This window comes from Tasmannia lanceolata, unplaced genomic scaffold (assembly GCF_043159265.1).
Source record: "Tasmannia lanceolata isolate RefF3 unplaced genomic scaffold, GAP_Taslan_0.1 ptg000008l, whole genome shotgun sequence".
NCBI classification, from domain to species: domain Eukaryota; kingdom Viridiplantae; phylum Streptophyta; class Magnoliopsida; order Canellales; family Winteraceae; genus Tasmannia; species Tasmannia lanceolata.
The window spans coordinates 12,726,093-12,740,948 of NW_027518685.1; the positions used below are offsets into that span (position 1 = coordinate 12,726,093).

A 14,856-nucleotide genomic window follows, 5' to 3' on the forward strand; every position below is an offset into this window, starting at 1 on the left:
TATTTGCAAACGAGAAACAGATCTTGATTTTAGCAATACGCCCACTCTGTGCTTGCTTTGACCAAGGCAAATATCTCCCCCACATTCGACAAATTGACAGTGCAAATCGGTCTCCAGCATATGCATCCAAGATACAATGACTCCTCCAACACAGGCCTATGAAATGTTTTTTGCATTCGGATAGGAATTTACAACAACAGGAATGTATGACTCATTTGGAGTTTTAGCAATGCGCCCACTATGTGCTTGCTTTTGCCTGTGACACTATTGAAGTACATCTCCTGGGTCCAAAGTTTGTTTCATAATTCTTCCATGTCAGCACTACTAATTGCTAGCATGTTCTTATCAGGGATCAAGTCAGTCAAAGGATTAGGTTCAGACACTTGAGATGATATGTTTTCAAGGATGATCCTATCTTAATAGATTTTTGAGTCACATATGTAATGTTGAATTCTAACAAAAGGACTAGGAACTGTTTAGCCGGTCAAAGTTAGCTTTTCGAATAAATTTCTCTATATGGGTGTAGGCGGTCTGTATATCAGCAGATATCAACAAGTTAACATTAAATGCATTAACCTCCTTGAGGCACAAAGGAGCACTGCACACGCCTTTTTCTAGTCTCCAGGCATGTTTGGGTATACGGCATTGAGTAGGGAGTAGTGGAATGAGTAGTCAATAGGGATGGTGACAAGCATTGGATTTGCCTTGAATTACTTCGGAGCATAGTGGTATACGATAGTGTTTGGTAATTTGGTTGCACGGCATAGACTTGGATAGTAGGAGAATGAGTAGGGAGTGCCATTACCAATATAGAGAGGAGAGAGAGAGGGAAGAGAGAGAAAGGGCACAATTCCTAATATTTTTAAAGCAAAATTCCACATTTTCTTTAGAGTTTGGTTTGAAAGTTATAAGGAGCCGACAAGAATACCCTCACATGCAATAGTTAGACATCTCATGAAGTCTCTAGGGAGTTCAATGCGATAATGCCAACTAAACGAGAATTGACATCCCAAATCAAAACAAAATCCCGATGGCTGCGGGAGATTTATATTTAGAGTGGTGCTATAGAGACCTAGAGTGGAACCGAGAGTATAACCTAACAAATCCCCCACATGCCGCATGGCATAAAAATGCCATATGGCATGGGTGGGGTAGTTTTTTCCATTTTCATTGAGAAAAATGCCAAAAATCAGGGGAACGATTTCTAGTGTGTTAAGCATGGTTTTAAATTTCGACTGAAATCCGAAATTTCGGATTTTGGTTGGGACCAACACTGCAACAGCACATACCTGAAACGGTATTTATTTCGTTCGAAATTTTGTTTTTTCCTAAATTCCATCCAAAATTCTGAAATTTCACGCAAAAACCTGTGTTTTAATTAATTTAATATGTTACTGAAATTTCAGCCGAAATTTGGTGTCGAATAAAATAATGTTCTTATCTTTTCACCGGATTTCGATCGAAATTGAGGCCAAAATTTCAGGCTGGGTCGGGTTGAGGTTGGCAGAAAGGGTTCATCAGATCGGGTCGGGTTGAACCTTGTCAGGTTCGGGTCGACCAAATGGTTTCTCCGGTCGTGTTCGGGTTGGTCTCAAACCGACCCCACGCGACCCGAGTTGCACCCTATTGAGTACCCTTATCCAAAATTTGCGGCACAAAGACTACGTAATCGTACCCGATTCATAGCCTTATCTCTCACTTCAACTCCAAAACCCCAATTTTACTTCCTTTTCTCTTCTTCAAACTCCAATGCTCTTCTTCAGTCCCTAACTTCCATGGCAGGCCTTCTCTCCTACAGATACTGCTCTTCTCCTTCTACCCTCAGACGCAACATCCCCTCCATCTCTCCCAAAAGCAGCTGTTACGAAATCCATCACACTGCTTCATGGATTCGTCGCATCGGATTCCGTTCTCCTTCTGCGAAATTTTCTCGCTTTTCTGTTGGCCAGAAAGAGGTATCTCCAATTGCTTGATTATCTCTCTTCTTTCTTCTTTCGGTCGGCTAATCATGATTTCGTAGGAATTTAAATAGATAATCTTTGTTAATGTGTTGTTTGGGATTTCTTTTAAATGAAGTTCGCACTGTTGTGATTCTCTGAGAATTTTTTTTTTTTTTTTTTTTTCACTATTTGTTTTTTAGTTTTATTTGATGGGATTGAGCTTTTTATTAAGATGGCTGAAAATTTGAAATTTCTCCTGTGAAATAAAGTTCTTATCATGTAGTTTTGGAATTCCTTTTTATTTTAAATATTGAATTTACTTTGAAAATAGGAAATGATTCACGTTAGTGTATCTTGGATCGCATTAGTATCTTTCAGCTGACATAGGATTTCATAGAAATTTAATAAGAAAATTACTTTCTTTTCTTTCTTTCTTTCTTTTTTTGGAATTTCTTGATTGAGTTGCCTTGAAAAATGCAAAAATAGTTCACATTGTTGTGATTCTCTGCGAATTTTTTTACATGTTTCTTTTCTTTTAACTTTTTATCTGATGGGATTTGGCCCTTTTCAGTAAGATGACTGAATATTTGAAATTTTCTCTTTAAAATGAACTTATTTTTATTTAGATCCTGAATTCCTTTTTTTTTCCTTCTATTGAATTCGCTTTGAGAATACAGTAATAGTTTAAATTGATTAACTCTTTATAGAATATATTATTTTTTTATGTTTTTCTTACTCCATTTTAAATGGTTTCTTACTTCATACTATGGCCACGTTTTGTAGTGACATATTGACATTACTGAAATCTCCTTTTTAATAATTAATTTGTATCATCGAGCAGAAAGGGAACTCATTTTGCTTAAGGGAATGTGCCTTTTCTATAGCATTGGCGATTGGATTGGTTACAGGGGTGCCAACATTGGGTTGGTCTGCATATGCATCTCCTGTTGCGCCTGTATTGCCTGATCTGTCTGTGTTGATCTCTGGGCCACCCATTAAGGATCCAGGTGCATTGTTGAGATATGCGCTGCCTATTGACAATAAAGCTATCCGGGAGGTTCAAAAGCCTCTTGAAGATATCACAGAAAGTCTCAAGGTGGCTGGTGTCAAGGCATTGGATTCAGTTGAGAGAGTAAGTGAATTCAAACAAACCCATTTCTTGGAAATACTGGGGAACCCATTTCACACCGATGATCTTGTTCAATTTTCTGAATTCACTGAATGTTGATAACTTGGGCCACTTATCTTTGACTTGTTCTTATCTATTTGCGAATGCTAGAATGTGAGGCAGGCGTCTCGTGCACTCAAACAGGGGAAGACTTTAATTCTGTCGGGTGTTGCCGAATCAAAGAAAGAGCATGGGAAGGAATTGCTTGATAAGCTAGCTGTTGGACTGGAGGAGCTTCAACGAATTGTTGAGGAAAGGAATAGGGATGCAGTTGCACAAAAACAGAAGGATCTTCTTGAATATGTGGGAGGGTGAGATATAAGCTTTCAGGTCCTCAACATGAAGTAGTATGTAGAGCTTTATCTTCTTGATTATTGCACCTTCGAATTTGATGCAGATGTTTACATTTCGTGAGTAGTTTTTTCTATCACATAGATTGCATATTCCCCTACATTGGGGAGCTAGCTACATGGCCCTCCATGCATCATGAACTTATAGCAAGTGATATGCATGGTTTTAAATTTTCACCAAAACCGACTCGCAACGACGGAAATGTTTTCATTTCCATCCCCACGTAAACGAAATCTCAATGGATTCATTCTACATCATTATTTCCATCGAAATTTCAAAATTTCATCCGAAATTCCCAAAATTCGACCAAAATGGTAGAAAAGACAAAGATGGTTTTAATCAAAGAAATACGATTTTCCTATTTTGTGGGGTGGGTGGTTATCTTTCTGATCTAAGAAGAATGGTCGAGGGAAGGGTGACAGAGTTAGTACCCGGAAGGTATAGAGGGGTCTCTTCTGGGGTGGCGAGAGGCCCTAATAAAATTCCCTTAGGAGGTGAATATGTCGAAAAATCTTGGGTTATTGTGGAGAACAAGTGGGTCAAACGCGTTGCTAGGGTTTCCAGGTGTCGTTCGGAGGGCCGTTTGGGAGATTGGAGATGTTGTAGATGTGGTTTTAGGAATTTCCAAAAAAGAAAGATCTGTTGGGAGTGTAAGAAAATTTGGTCCAAGTTGGTTATAATTTTCTCCCTTTCCAGCCTAGGGCCGCCCAGGAAGGAGGTCAGGAGAAGGAGAGCAAAAACGTGGAGGCAATCCTGGCAGAGCGTCCCTTTGTATTGAGAGGTCAGCCTTTTGATCCTCAGATTTCTGAAGGAGTGAGCTTCAATCTGAAAGTAGTTCCCTTACGGTCTATTAGTAATGCTGAGTTAGGGATTTGGGGTAGAGTTTCTCCTAGGTGGCTAGGGGACTTAAAGGGTATGGAACGGTGGTTGAGAAGTAGGAAGAGTATTAACTGTGAAGTTATTTTGTATAAAATTGCAGAGCTGGAGATTCTGATTTCTTCACAGGTGGGGGTGGATAGACATAAGCTCATGAATGTCTGGATTAATGCAATAAACTCACCATTTATGGAGCATTCATTATGGGATCAGAAGTTCGGCTCTGAGGGGCGTATCGGTTGGTGGAGCATCGAAGGAGTGCCACCTCAGGCGTGGTGTGAGGAGAATTTCCGTCGGATTGGGGAAAAGGTCGGTAAAGTGGTGGAAATGGGTAAATCCTGTGAAGCTGGACAGGGTTACTCCATTGCTCGGGTGCGAATTTCTGTTGTAGGAAGTTTAGGAAAGGAGATGGCTATCCAAATTTCTCTGGATGGAGCCATCCGATGGGTGCGAGCTTCGAAGGAGGAGGAAAAAGGGAGGATGGATCCTGAAGAGCTTAGCTATAGTAGTGAGGGTGTAGTTGGTGATGAGAATCTTGTGAGGAGTCTCTCGGAGAATGCGAGCTCTCCTGTCCGAAGGGTTTCGGGGGAGGAGGAGGAGCTTGTGATCGGAGCAAAGATTACCAGTGCTGAGTCGGTTCCGGTGGAAAAGTTGGCTCATGATAGAAATATGGGCTATCATACGCTGCATGGGGTGCAAGATAGCGCAGAGACACATGGCGGAAGTTTTGAATTTCAAAATGGTCTATCTCCTGTAGGTTACAGGTGGCGAAGCGTTTGTGGAGGGAGTTCTGTTTATTCTGACTCAGTGGGCCCTACCTGTCATGTGAACAGCTTTTTCGATATTATTAAAGCTCTCTCTCCAAGTCCTTCTCACATCTCAATGACGTCTTATCATCAGGATCCGGATCTCGTTCCCTTTTCTCGAGAGACAAGGGATATGGGTTTTTTACCACCTGTTGCAGAATCTGGTTTCTGGGCTGAGACCCATTTATGTGAAGATGGGCTTGGTGGGTCCAGTCGTAATGGGCTTGGTTTAAAAAGTAACATTAAAGATTGGTCAGAATCAGACTCTCCTGATAGCTATGCAAGTTTGGAGAAAGCTCGATTAGAATCTCTCAGTTTCAGTCGGGATTTCCTGGAAGTTGAAGGAGGGGATTGTTTATCTTTTACTCACTCGTCGTCCTCATTGAAAGTCAGAACTATGAGACTGGAGCGTATTTCTGTAGGTTGGAGCTCGGCGGCTGGTGTTTCGAGAGCTGCTCTGGCTGAAGTTGCTTCTCATCTTAACTTCGATGTGGATCTGGAGGATGAGAACATCTCAGAGGAAGAAAGGAGTATCACCGGGAGCAGATCCCAAGGGGGTCGTGGTGAGGATAAGGAAATACTTCAAAAGGTTGGTGATCAGACTCACCAGGATGGTTCGAGCTTTTGTATGCGTTGTGGAGCTCTGAGCTTAGTGATCGAGGGGTTCGTCGGTTTTCGGGCTATTCAGAAATCAGGGAAGCGAGCTGTGGTTATCAGAGTGATCAGTCGTGGTAATTCTGAGCTGGAGCATTTTCGGTTGCCTTCCTTTGCTAACGTATCCTTAGAATCAAACAGCTGTTTGCCTCGTCCTTGTGATAATCCGACGTTGCAGGTTGTCGGAAAATGATCAAAGAAAAAATCTCCAAGATATCCTAGTCCGAAGAAGATATGTCAAAGGAAAACCTTTCTTGTTTCGGAAGTTTTCGCAAAGGAAGTTATTCCTGATATATTAGGTAAGGGGTTGAGATCCATGAGGGCTTCTTTGGAAATAGTTGAAGTTTCTCCGGGTGATCCGGGAGGGGGCAAATTAATTGAGGAAAGTGATGATTATGTTGGTCATATTCTGGGGGTTAGTAAGGATCTGGGTGTGGTTTATGCCGGGTCGGAGGAAGACTTTATTTCTGAAATTCAAGCAGCTGAGATGAGAGATTCAGTGATCAAGGAGTCTTTACGCAAGGGGGACGACAAAGGGGCCGGAGCGTCTTAAAGAAGGAAAGATAGAGAATTACAGAAGTTAAAAATCGATTTAAAATATTTGCGAGAAGTGGCATTGGACGGGAGTCTGTGGATCAGGCGAGAAGAACTCCTAGTGGTAGCAGGGGGAAGCGATCAACAAAATCTGGTGCGTTATGAAAATCCTTTCATGGAATGTAAACGGCCTGAATCATTAGGAGAAGCGAATTCACGTGAAGGAGTTGGTTCGAAAGCTAAAACCGGATCTTATTTGCTTACAGGAAACAAAAATGGAGGTTGTAAATCGAACTGTTGTGCTAGGTTTGGGAGTGCCAGCGGGCTGGGACTTTTCTTTTGTGGGATCATCTGGAGCCTCGGGTGGGATTTTAGTAACATGGAATGAAAATGTCTGGAGACTTCAGGACGTCTGGAGGGGTAGGTTCTCTTTGTCGGTGGTTTTAAAAAAGGAGGACAATTCGCTGTGGTTGTTTTCAGGGGTTTATGGACCGGTTCTTAGAGCGGAAAAAAGTCTGTTTTGGGAAGAATTGGAGAAGGTTAGGGAATTTTGGTCCATTCCTTGGTGTATTAGAGGGGACTTCAATGAGGTTAAAGAAGCGGGAGAACGAATGGGCTGTGAGAGATCTAACTTAAACATAAAAGCGTTTGCGGAGTTCATTGCAAAATTTGAACTTCTTGATATATCTATGTCGGGAGCTTCTTTTACTTGGTCTAGAGGCCCTTGCAGAAGTAGGCTGGATAGATTCCTTGTCAGTGCCGAGTGAATGGTTTTGGTCCCTGAGAGTTATTCTAGAGCTCTGGTGCATTTGGTCTCGGATCATTGCCCTCTCCTTCTGGATCCGCGTCTAGAGTCTTGGGGACCTCCTCCTTTTAGGTTCGAATTGGCTTGGCTTAAATATCCAAATATGGAGGAGTGATTGGGTAATTGGTGGTCGTCGTGTAATGTGGAGGGTCCTGCAGATGTGGTAATTGGGAAAAAACTTAGATTTGTAAAGCATAAACTAAAAGACTGGGTTAAGGATCAACATCATCTGAATCAAGGTAGGAAGGTGTGGTTGGAAAACCGTTTAAAAGAACTGTTAGCTTTGGAGGAATGTGGGTTAAGCTCAGAGGTCGAATGGGAAGAGTTGGGAAAACTCAAGCAAGAACACAAAGGGTTGCTGTTGCAGGAAGAGATTTCTTGGAAACAAAAATCAAGGGTGAAATGGTTGAAGGAGGGAGATAAGAATACAGGATACTTTCACGCGATGGCTAGTGCTAGAAGAAGATCAAATAGAATCGAGTCTATTTCTGTGAATGGAATTATGCTGAATTCTAAGGAAGAGGTTTCCTCGGCTATTGTTGAATTTTATGCTAAGTTATATGCTTTAGAAGGAAGTTTACGTCCTATTACTGAGGGAGTGGAGTTCAATAGTTTAAATCTGGAAGACAGTGCGAGTTTGGAACAACCTTTTGCGGAAGAGGAAATTGCGAAAGTTTTGTTCTCGATTCCCAAAGACAAAGCTCCTGGTCCGGATGGTTTCTGCCTAGCTTTCTTCCAATCTTGTTGGCCGGCTGTTAAATGGGATATCCTTCGGTTCTTCAAGGAGTTCTATGAAGGTTTGGGTCTGGATAGGATCACAGGGGCTACCTTTATAACCCTAATTCCCAAAGTTAGAGGGGCATCCAGGGTGTCTGATTTTCGTCCAATCAGTCTGGTTGGATGCTTGTACAAGGTGTTGGCCAAGGTGTTAGCTGACAGGATTCAAGTTGTGCTCCCATTGATAATCTCAGATAGTCAGAGTGCTTTTGTTAGTAAGAGGCAAATCTTGGATTGTTCTTTAATTGCGAATGAAGTCATTGAATCATATTCAAGAAGTGGTTTCGGGGGAGTGATATGTAAGCTAGACATGGAGAAAGCCTATGATAGAGTGGATTGGGAGTGTCTGGATTATCTGCTAGGGAGAATGGGTTTTGGAAACCGATGGCGAGGTTGGATGAGGTAATGCATTTCATCGGCATGGTTTTCTGTCCTGGTAAATGGGTCGCCAAAAGGTTTCTTTAAGTCCTCCAGAGGGTTAAGGCAAGGGGATCCTCTCTCTCCCTTTCTTTTTGTAATTATTACGGAGACCCTCAATCGGTTGATGGTAAAAGGAAGCAGTAAGGGGCTGTTGGAGGGCTTTATCATTGGTCGGGATAGAGTTGAAGTGTCGCTCTTACAATTTGCTGATGATACCATTTTGTTCAGTGCCCATGATAGAGTGAAGATTTTAAATCTGAAGGCTTTGATTAGATGCTATGAGTTGATTACCGGGCAACGATCAAATTTTCAGAAATCCAGTTTGTTTGCTATGAATATTCCTTTATCAGTAGCTATAGATTTTGCAAAGGTGATGGGATGCAGGTTGGAGACTTTACCTTCATCGTATCTTGGGCTCCCTTTGGGGGTTGGAAAGCCGAGAAAAGAGCTCTGGATTCCTATTGTAGAAAGAATAGAAAGAAGGTTGGAAACCTGGAAAAGAAATCTTGTGTCTAAGGGTGGTCGATTATTGTTAGTCAAGGCAGTTTTGGCGAACATTCCCGTATATTATCTGTCACTATTTAGCTGTCCGGGGAGTGTAATTTCGAAAATTGAAAAGATTCAAAGAAGATTTTTGTGGGGTGGGTCAAATTTGAAAGGTGGAATCCTTCTAGTAAAGTGGGAAAAGGTTTGTGTTCCTATAAAAAATGGAGGGCTGGGGATCCGGCGGTTGAAAGAGTTCAATCGTGCTCTTTTGGGTAAATGGTTATGGCGTTTTGGTGTGGAACAATCTTCGCTTTGGGTAAAAGTTATAGGGAGCAAGTATGGATTCTTACATGGTAATTGGTGTTCGGATGATAAGTATGGTAAGAAAGGAGGGACCTTGTGGCGTAATATTTTGAGTCTCAAGCAAAAATTTGAGGCGGGAATTCGGTTTAAAGTATACATAGGAGATCGTATCAAATTTTGGTTGGATTCATGGTGTTCCGCCGAACCTCTGGCTGTACCTTTACCTGGGTTGTTTTCCGTGGCCATGGTCAAAGAAGTGAAGGTATCTGAGTGCTTCGAGAGAATTCACAATAAGGTGGTTTGGTCCCCATGTTTCAGAAGAAATTTTTTTGATCGAGAATTACCGGATATCTCTCAGTTGCTTCATCTCATTGAGGGATGTTATATAAAAAGAAGAGGGGTGGACAAACGGATCTGGATTTGGAACTCTTCTGGCCTTTTTTCCGTCAAATCTTTTTATTTTCATCTAATGCCTGCTTTTGGATTCCCGAGTTGTGCTGCTGTTTGGAAGTTTATGGGCCCCCCATCGGTCTCTTTTTTCAGCTGAGCAGTGTGTAATGGGAGGATTCAGACCATTGATTTTCTAAGAAAAAGGGGTATGTGCTTGGTGGATCATTGCTCGCTTTGTCTGGAGGATGGGGAATCGATCGACCACCTCTTCATTCATTGCAAAGTATCAAGGGCGATTTGGGATTTCATATTGGTCAGGTTTGGCATTTGTTGGGTCTTCCCCAAATCCATAGCAGATCTATTTTTGAGTTGGGAGTTTGTGCCCTAGAAGAAAAAAGGTAAAGTGCTATGGAGGTTATGTTTGATAGCAGTGTGGTGGGTCATTTGGAACGAACGAAACTCGAGAGTATTCGAAGGATCGGCAAAGTCAGCATATTGGTTATATAATAAAATCATAGCGTTAGTTATTTTTTGGGTAAAAAGCATCCCTATGTTTAATTTCGTCTCAACTTTCGATCTTTGGGAGGGATGGAGCATTGTGTGCTCTGAAGGGTTGAGAAGAGAGAAGAGAAGTCAGAAATGGGAAGCCCCACCTGAAGGTTATATTTCTCTAAATTTTGATGGGTCCTCTCTTGGGAATCCGGGTCCAGCAGGGATCGGAGGGCTTTGTAGGGACTCCCGAGGGGGAGTTTTGTGGGCTTTTGCAGGTCCAATTGGAATAACTGATTCGTCTGAAGCGAAAGTAAGGGCTGCATATCAGGGGATAAAGCGTTTATCTGTTGATTCTTATGACAGGGCAATTGTGGAAGGAGACTCTTCAAATGTAATCGGTTGGTTATCGGGGAGAGTGGATCCTCCGTGGAGATTCTTAAGTTTCTTTGAGGAAATTCATGATCTTATTGCAGAATCATCTATGGTTTGTAAGCATGTTAGGCGAGAAGCAAATGGGGAGGCGGATTCCCTAGCTAGATCTGGTGTTCTCAAAGAGGGTTTGGAGTGGTTTGATTTCCTTCCTCCGTGAGAAGAGTGTGGTGTCTTGTTGTCTACATTTCTGTTTTTTGTTTTTATTGTTAATTATGTATTATCTTTGTATCTCTGGTGGTCCATCTCGGCCCGCCTTCTTAAATATATTATCATTTCAAAAAAAATACGATTTTCCTGTTTTTCCTTAGAATTTTTTCTGGAAAACCCTATAGAAAAATATTTAAGATTTTTAATCTTTGTCAACACATACTTTGTGGGTCCATCTTAGTTGAATCGAAGGTGGACCCAATTTTCATTTCTATGTGAAGAGTTATGAGAATTTCAAATTTCAAAATTTAAGCATCATACAAATGAGGTGTCTCTGACTATGCACAGAAAGAGGAAATGTTTTTTAACCCATTTTACTTGGCATTTCATTTCATTAATGTAGAGAATGGTATTTTGTAAGCAACATCATTGTGCTGCACAACAATGTAACCATATCTTATGCATGGGATGTTAGATCGGCATGTGACAAATAATCCCTTTTTTTTAATGGCAAATAATACCTCATAACTTTATGCGGTATTGACATAAAGTTAGGGTCCTTGGAGGGGAGACTGGTTATTGTACTTTCTTATATTTCATTATATTGTACTTCTTTATTGACTTTAATGTTCTAAATATGTGTGTCAACGCATGTCACAAGGTGTTCGGTATGATTAAGTGATTATGGATGGCTTTCTTACTTATGTTATGGTTTCTAAGTATGCATTTGTGCTTATTCTAGCATTTTTCAATACTTCATCATTTGCATATGTTTCCATACGTTTCCGTGATTTTACAAGATTTCCACCGAAATTTCCAACCGAAACCCAAATGTTTCCATTTCCATGCCAACCGAAAACAAAACCGAAATTTAAAACCTTGGTTATATGTTTTGTGTTTAATGGAAAGCTATTTACAAGTGATGTAATTGTCAAAATAATAAGCATGATGTCTGTTGATTTCATAGCTAACCCCATCTTGGGCTATGGGCAAGTCTTGTGATTGCCTGGCCGTTACCGACATTATCTTTTGAGTCTAGTCCAGTGGCATTAAGTTGGAAGTTTCGCTAGTCATAGAATAACTAGTCCTTTCCCCACAGCTGGAAGTGAGAAGTGAGAAAAAGAAAATCAAAGAAGTATGAGATGATTTTGCTTATTAGATGTTTAAGTGCATCTTGGTTGTATGAACCATGCATGATTTTATATCCATTGTATAGCTAAAGTTACCTCAAGCTGGTTGATGGAGTTAAAAGTTCAACTGTAAATGAGATTTGATGTGCCATCTGTGTGGCTTTGTTGTTAGTCACATCTTCTGATTGATGCTTACTGAGGTTTTATGCTTTTAGCTGAGATTTCACAATTCAGCATTGTTTGTGCCATGTTATTCCAATTGTTTGATTGTTTCTGAAGGAGTACAGTTAACACACCAAACATGTACTAGTTTAGTCTAGGGGATTTTTAGAGTGCAATGCGGAGTACTGAGGTTTACTGGTTCATAGATCTTTGGCTGTTATCGTCTGTTTCATCAATATCATCCAGTTGGTTAGTGGCGGCCACACTTACTGCATGGAAATTTTATTAATATGTAACAGTGGAACATCCTGGAGTACAGTACCATCATAAAATCAAAGCGAAAAACGCTCATGAAATAGAATCGCCAATAGAAATCTCCATGCTTCTCCCTACTTTTAACTAAGTAGTTGAGTGTCGGTTTTTCTTCTCTGTGAAGATGGGAAGCATATACCTGAAACACAAGATACAGGAAAATTATTTCATGAAAAATATGAGAAAGATGCTAAGGAGGAGGCTGGCCCTTGAAAGCTACACTTAATTACATTCCTGTAATTCCATTCACTACAAAAAGAATGCATGTGGAAAGGTGGAAAGAATTCTAAGGCCCTCTTGAGTCCCGATCGCCCTGGAATCTCCTACCATTTCCCTCTCCTGTAACTGATCTTTAGATGTTTAGTGTATGAAAATCTGTCCTGGATATATAGGTGTGTGGTTTTCATTCTTGGCTCCTTAATACACTCCACTTTTCTCAATTAATAGTGAAATGCCTTATGTTATGTTTGACCAAAATTGTTCATTAATTTTCAAGAGTTTCTGTACAAAATGCTACCTTGAGCCCTCTATTAGGCTGATATTAATGGAGAAAGTCGGCTAGAAGATGCAAACAAAAATGTCCTTCTAATACCATTCCCAAAAAAAAAAATGTTATATTTTTCTTGTTGATGTTCCTTCAAAAATGGATTACTTGGCCAGTAGCACCCAGGAGTTTGTGGTATGGGAATTTGTATCTTTTGCTAGTCCATCCAAACTTAGTTAAGCATGAGAAGCACGCTGAGTTACCACAGCTGAATTCTCTTCATTGTTCTTAGGTATCAGAAAATGGGTGATGATTAAACCTCTCTTGCCTTTATGAGGACCAACTTTTAGATTTGACGTTAACTTATAAAAAAAACTAATGGCAGTTTGCATTCTCAAAAGAAAGTGTTCTTACTTCTCATATGTACCATTGTCATTGACTGCAGCTGAGATCTTCCTGGGACATTGGGTTTCTGCAGTGTTGAAGAGGATATGGTGGATGGTTTCCCTTACGAAGTGCCCGAAGAGTATAGCAATATGCCTCTTTTGAAGGGGAGGGCAACTGTGGATATGAAGGTTAAGGTTAAGGACAACCCCAGCATAGAAAATTGTGTATTTCGTATAGTTCTGGATGGATACAACGCACCAGTAACTGCGGGAAACTTTGTAGATCTGGTGGAGAGGCACTTCTATGATGGAATGGAGATCCAAAGAGGTAGTCTCGACTCTCGAGTCCTAAAAATTTCCTGTACGGGTACTTTGCAAACTGCAAATCACGTCATACATGTTTATACCATTAAAACTAATACTCTTCGTGTATTTCTGCAGCTGATGGCTTTGTGGTTCAAACTGGAGATCCTGAGGGACCTGCAGAGGGTTTCATTGATCCTAGTACAGAAAAGACCCGCACAATACCATTAGAAATCATGACTGCTGGGGACCAAACACCTGTCTATGGTGAAACATTGGAAGTAAGACTCTTTTTTTTTCTCGTTACTCAATTTTATGGAATCTGATCAAAGCTTTTGTATGTCAGGAACTGGGTCGATACAAAGCTCAAACAAAGCTTCCTTTTAATGCATTCGGCACAATGGCCATGGCCAGAGATGTAAGAATCAGATACTGCCCTGATGGTTTTTGTTTGCTTTAAGTGCTGATTAGTTATATCCTTTCTTGCTGTCTTTGAGACAGGAATTTGAGGATAATTCAGCTTCCAGCCAGATATTTTGGCTCTTGAAAGAAAGTGAACTGACTCCAAGTAATGCCAATATATTGGATGGGCGGTATTCTGTGTTTGGATATGTGGTGCAGAATGAGGATTATCTAGCAGATCTAAAAGTTGGAGATGTTATAGAGTCGATGCAAGTTGTCTCTGGCCTTGATAATCTTGTCAACCCAAGCTATAAGATTGCTGGGTAAGGCTCACACAATCTTTGTATTAGATGTCTGTGAGGGTCAAACCGTCAAATTGTGGTTTCTTGTTGTTTATTTTCTCTAGGCTCACACAATCTTTGTATTAGATGTCTGTGAGGGTCAAATTGTGGTTTCTTGTTGTTTATTGTTCAATGCAAATTCAATTGAAGAGTTTGCTGCTTCAATTTGAAACCTTGCGTTGTGGTACATATGAGCTGTCTATTACACAATGGAGAAAGTTTGGTAATTGCTGATCTTTATATGGTTAATTGTTTTTAATGGCTTATTTTTTTGGTACACTTATTTCCATAGGCATTATAAGATAGAATGTCGTTGATTGATGTTTATTTAAAAAAAAAACAAAATCATATCTTAGATGTCGTTGATTGATGTTGATTAAAAAAAAAAACAAAATCATGTGTTATTTTGAAAGTTCTTTTTTAATGGACCATATGATTTGTATATGTCTCCATGTCCATCAATGAGTACCATCTTGCTCAAATAATAGTTCAAAGTTCATTGTCAAGATTAGTTGTGAAAATATGGGAAAGAAAATAGTTTTAGGTGAAATTTATTCATTTTTGTGCTTAGTTCTTGTTAGCATTTCAAGTGAAAAGGAATATAGGCTCGAGCCTTCATCTCAGTTGGAATATCCATCAGGAGGTTGTGGGTTCAAGCCAGCTTACTTTAAAATAAGGGTAAGAAAGAATTCTTTTAGGACCTCTTTTCAGGGCTAAGGTTACTTTGGAATGTTTGGCAAAGATTTCAAATGGGT

The 14,856-nt window shown here is 40.4% G+C and overlaps 1 protein-coding gene across 1 annotated transcript; it reads left to right on the plus strand.

Moving 5' to 3' along the window:
• The first annotated feature begins 1,670 nt into the window (after window positions 1–1,670).
• Window positions 1,671–14,367, plus strand: LOC143884403 (peptidyl-prolyl cis-trans isomerase CYP38, chloroplastic-like). Its single transcript, XM_077387946.1, has 7 exons — window positions 1,671–1,955; window positions 2,782–3,072; window positions 3,220–3,419; window positions 13,148–13,383; window positions 13,497–13,639; window positions 13,705–13,776; window positions 13,860–14,367. The coding sequence occupies exons 1-7, from the start codon at window positions 1,776–1,778 to the stop codon at window positions 14,085–14,087; spliced, it is 1,350 nt and encodes a 449-aa protein (XP_077244061.1). The 5' UTR covers window positions 1,671–1,775; the 3' UTR covers window positions 14,088–14,367.
• The last annotated feature ends 489 nt before the right edge of the window (window positions 14,368–14,856 follow it).

What these genes read in the sequence shown, in the direction of transcription:
- LOC143884403 (XM_077387946.1), top strand. Translation starts at nt 1,776, where the DNA reads ATGGCAGGCCTTCTCTCCTACAGATACTGCTCTTCTCCTTCTACCCTC. An exon ending in CATTGGATTCAGTTGAGAGA is followed by an intron (nt 3,073 to 3,219) that starts GTAAGTGAATTC and finishes TGCGAATGCTAG; the next exon opens with AATGTGAGGCAGGCGTCTCG. An exon ending in CTTCTTGAATATGTGGGAGG is followed by an intron (nt 3,420 to 13,147) that starts GTGAGATATAAG and finishes GGGTTTCTGCAG; the next exon opens with TGTTGAAGAGGATATGGTGG.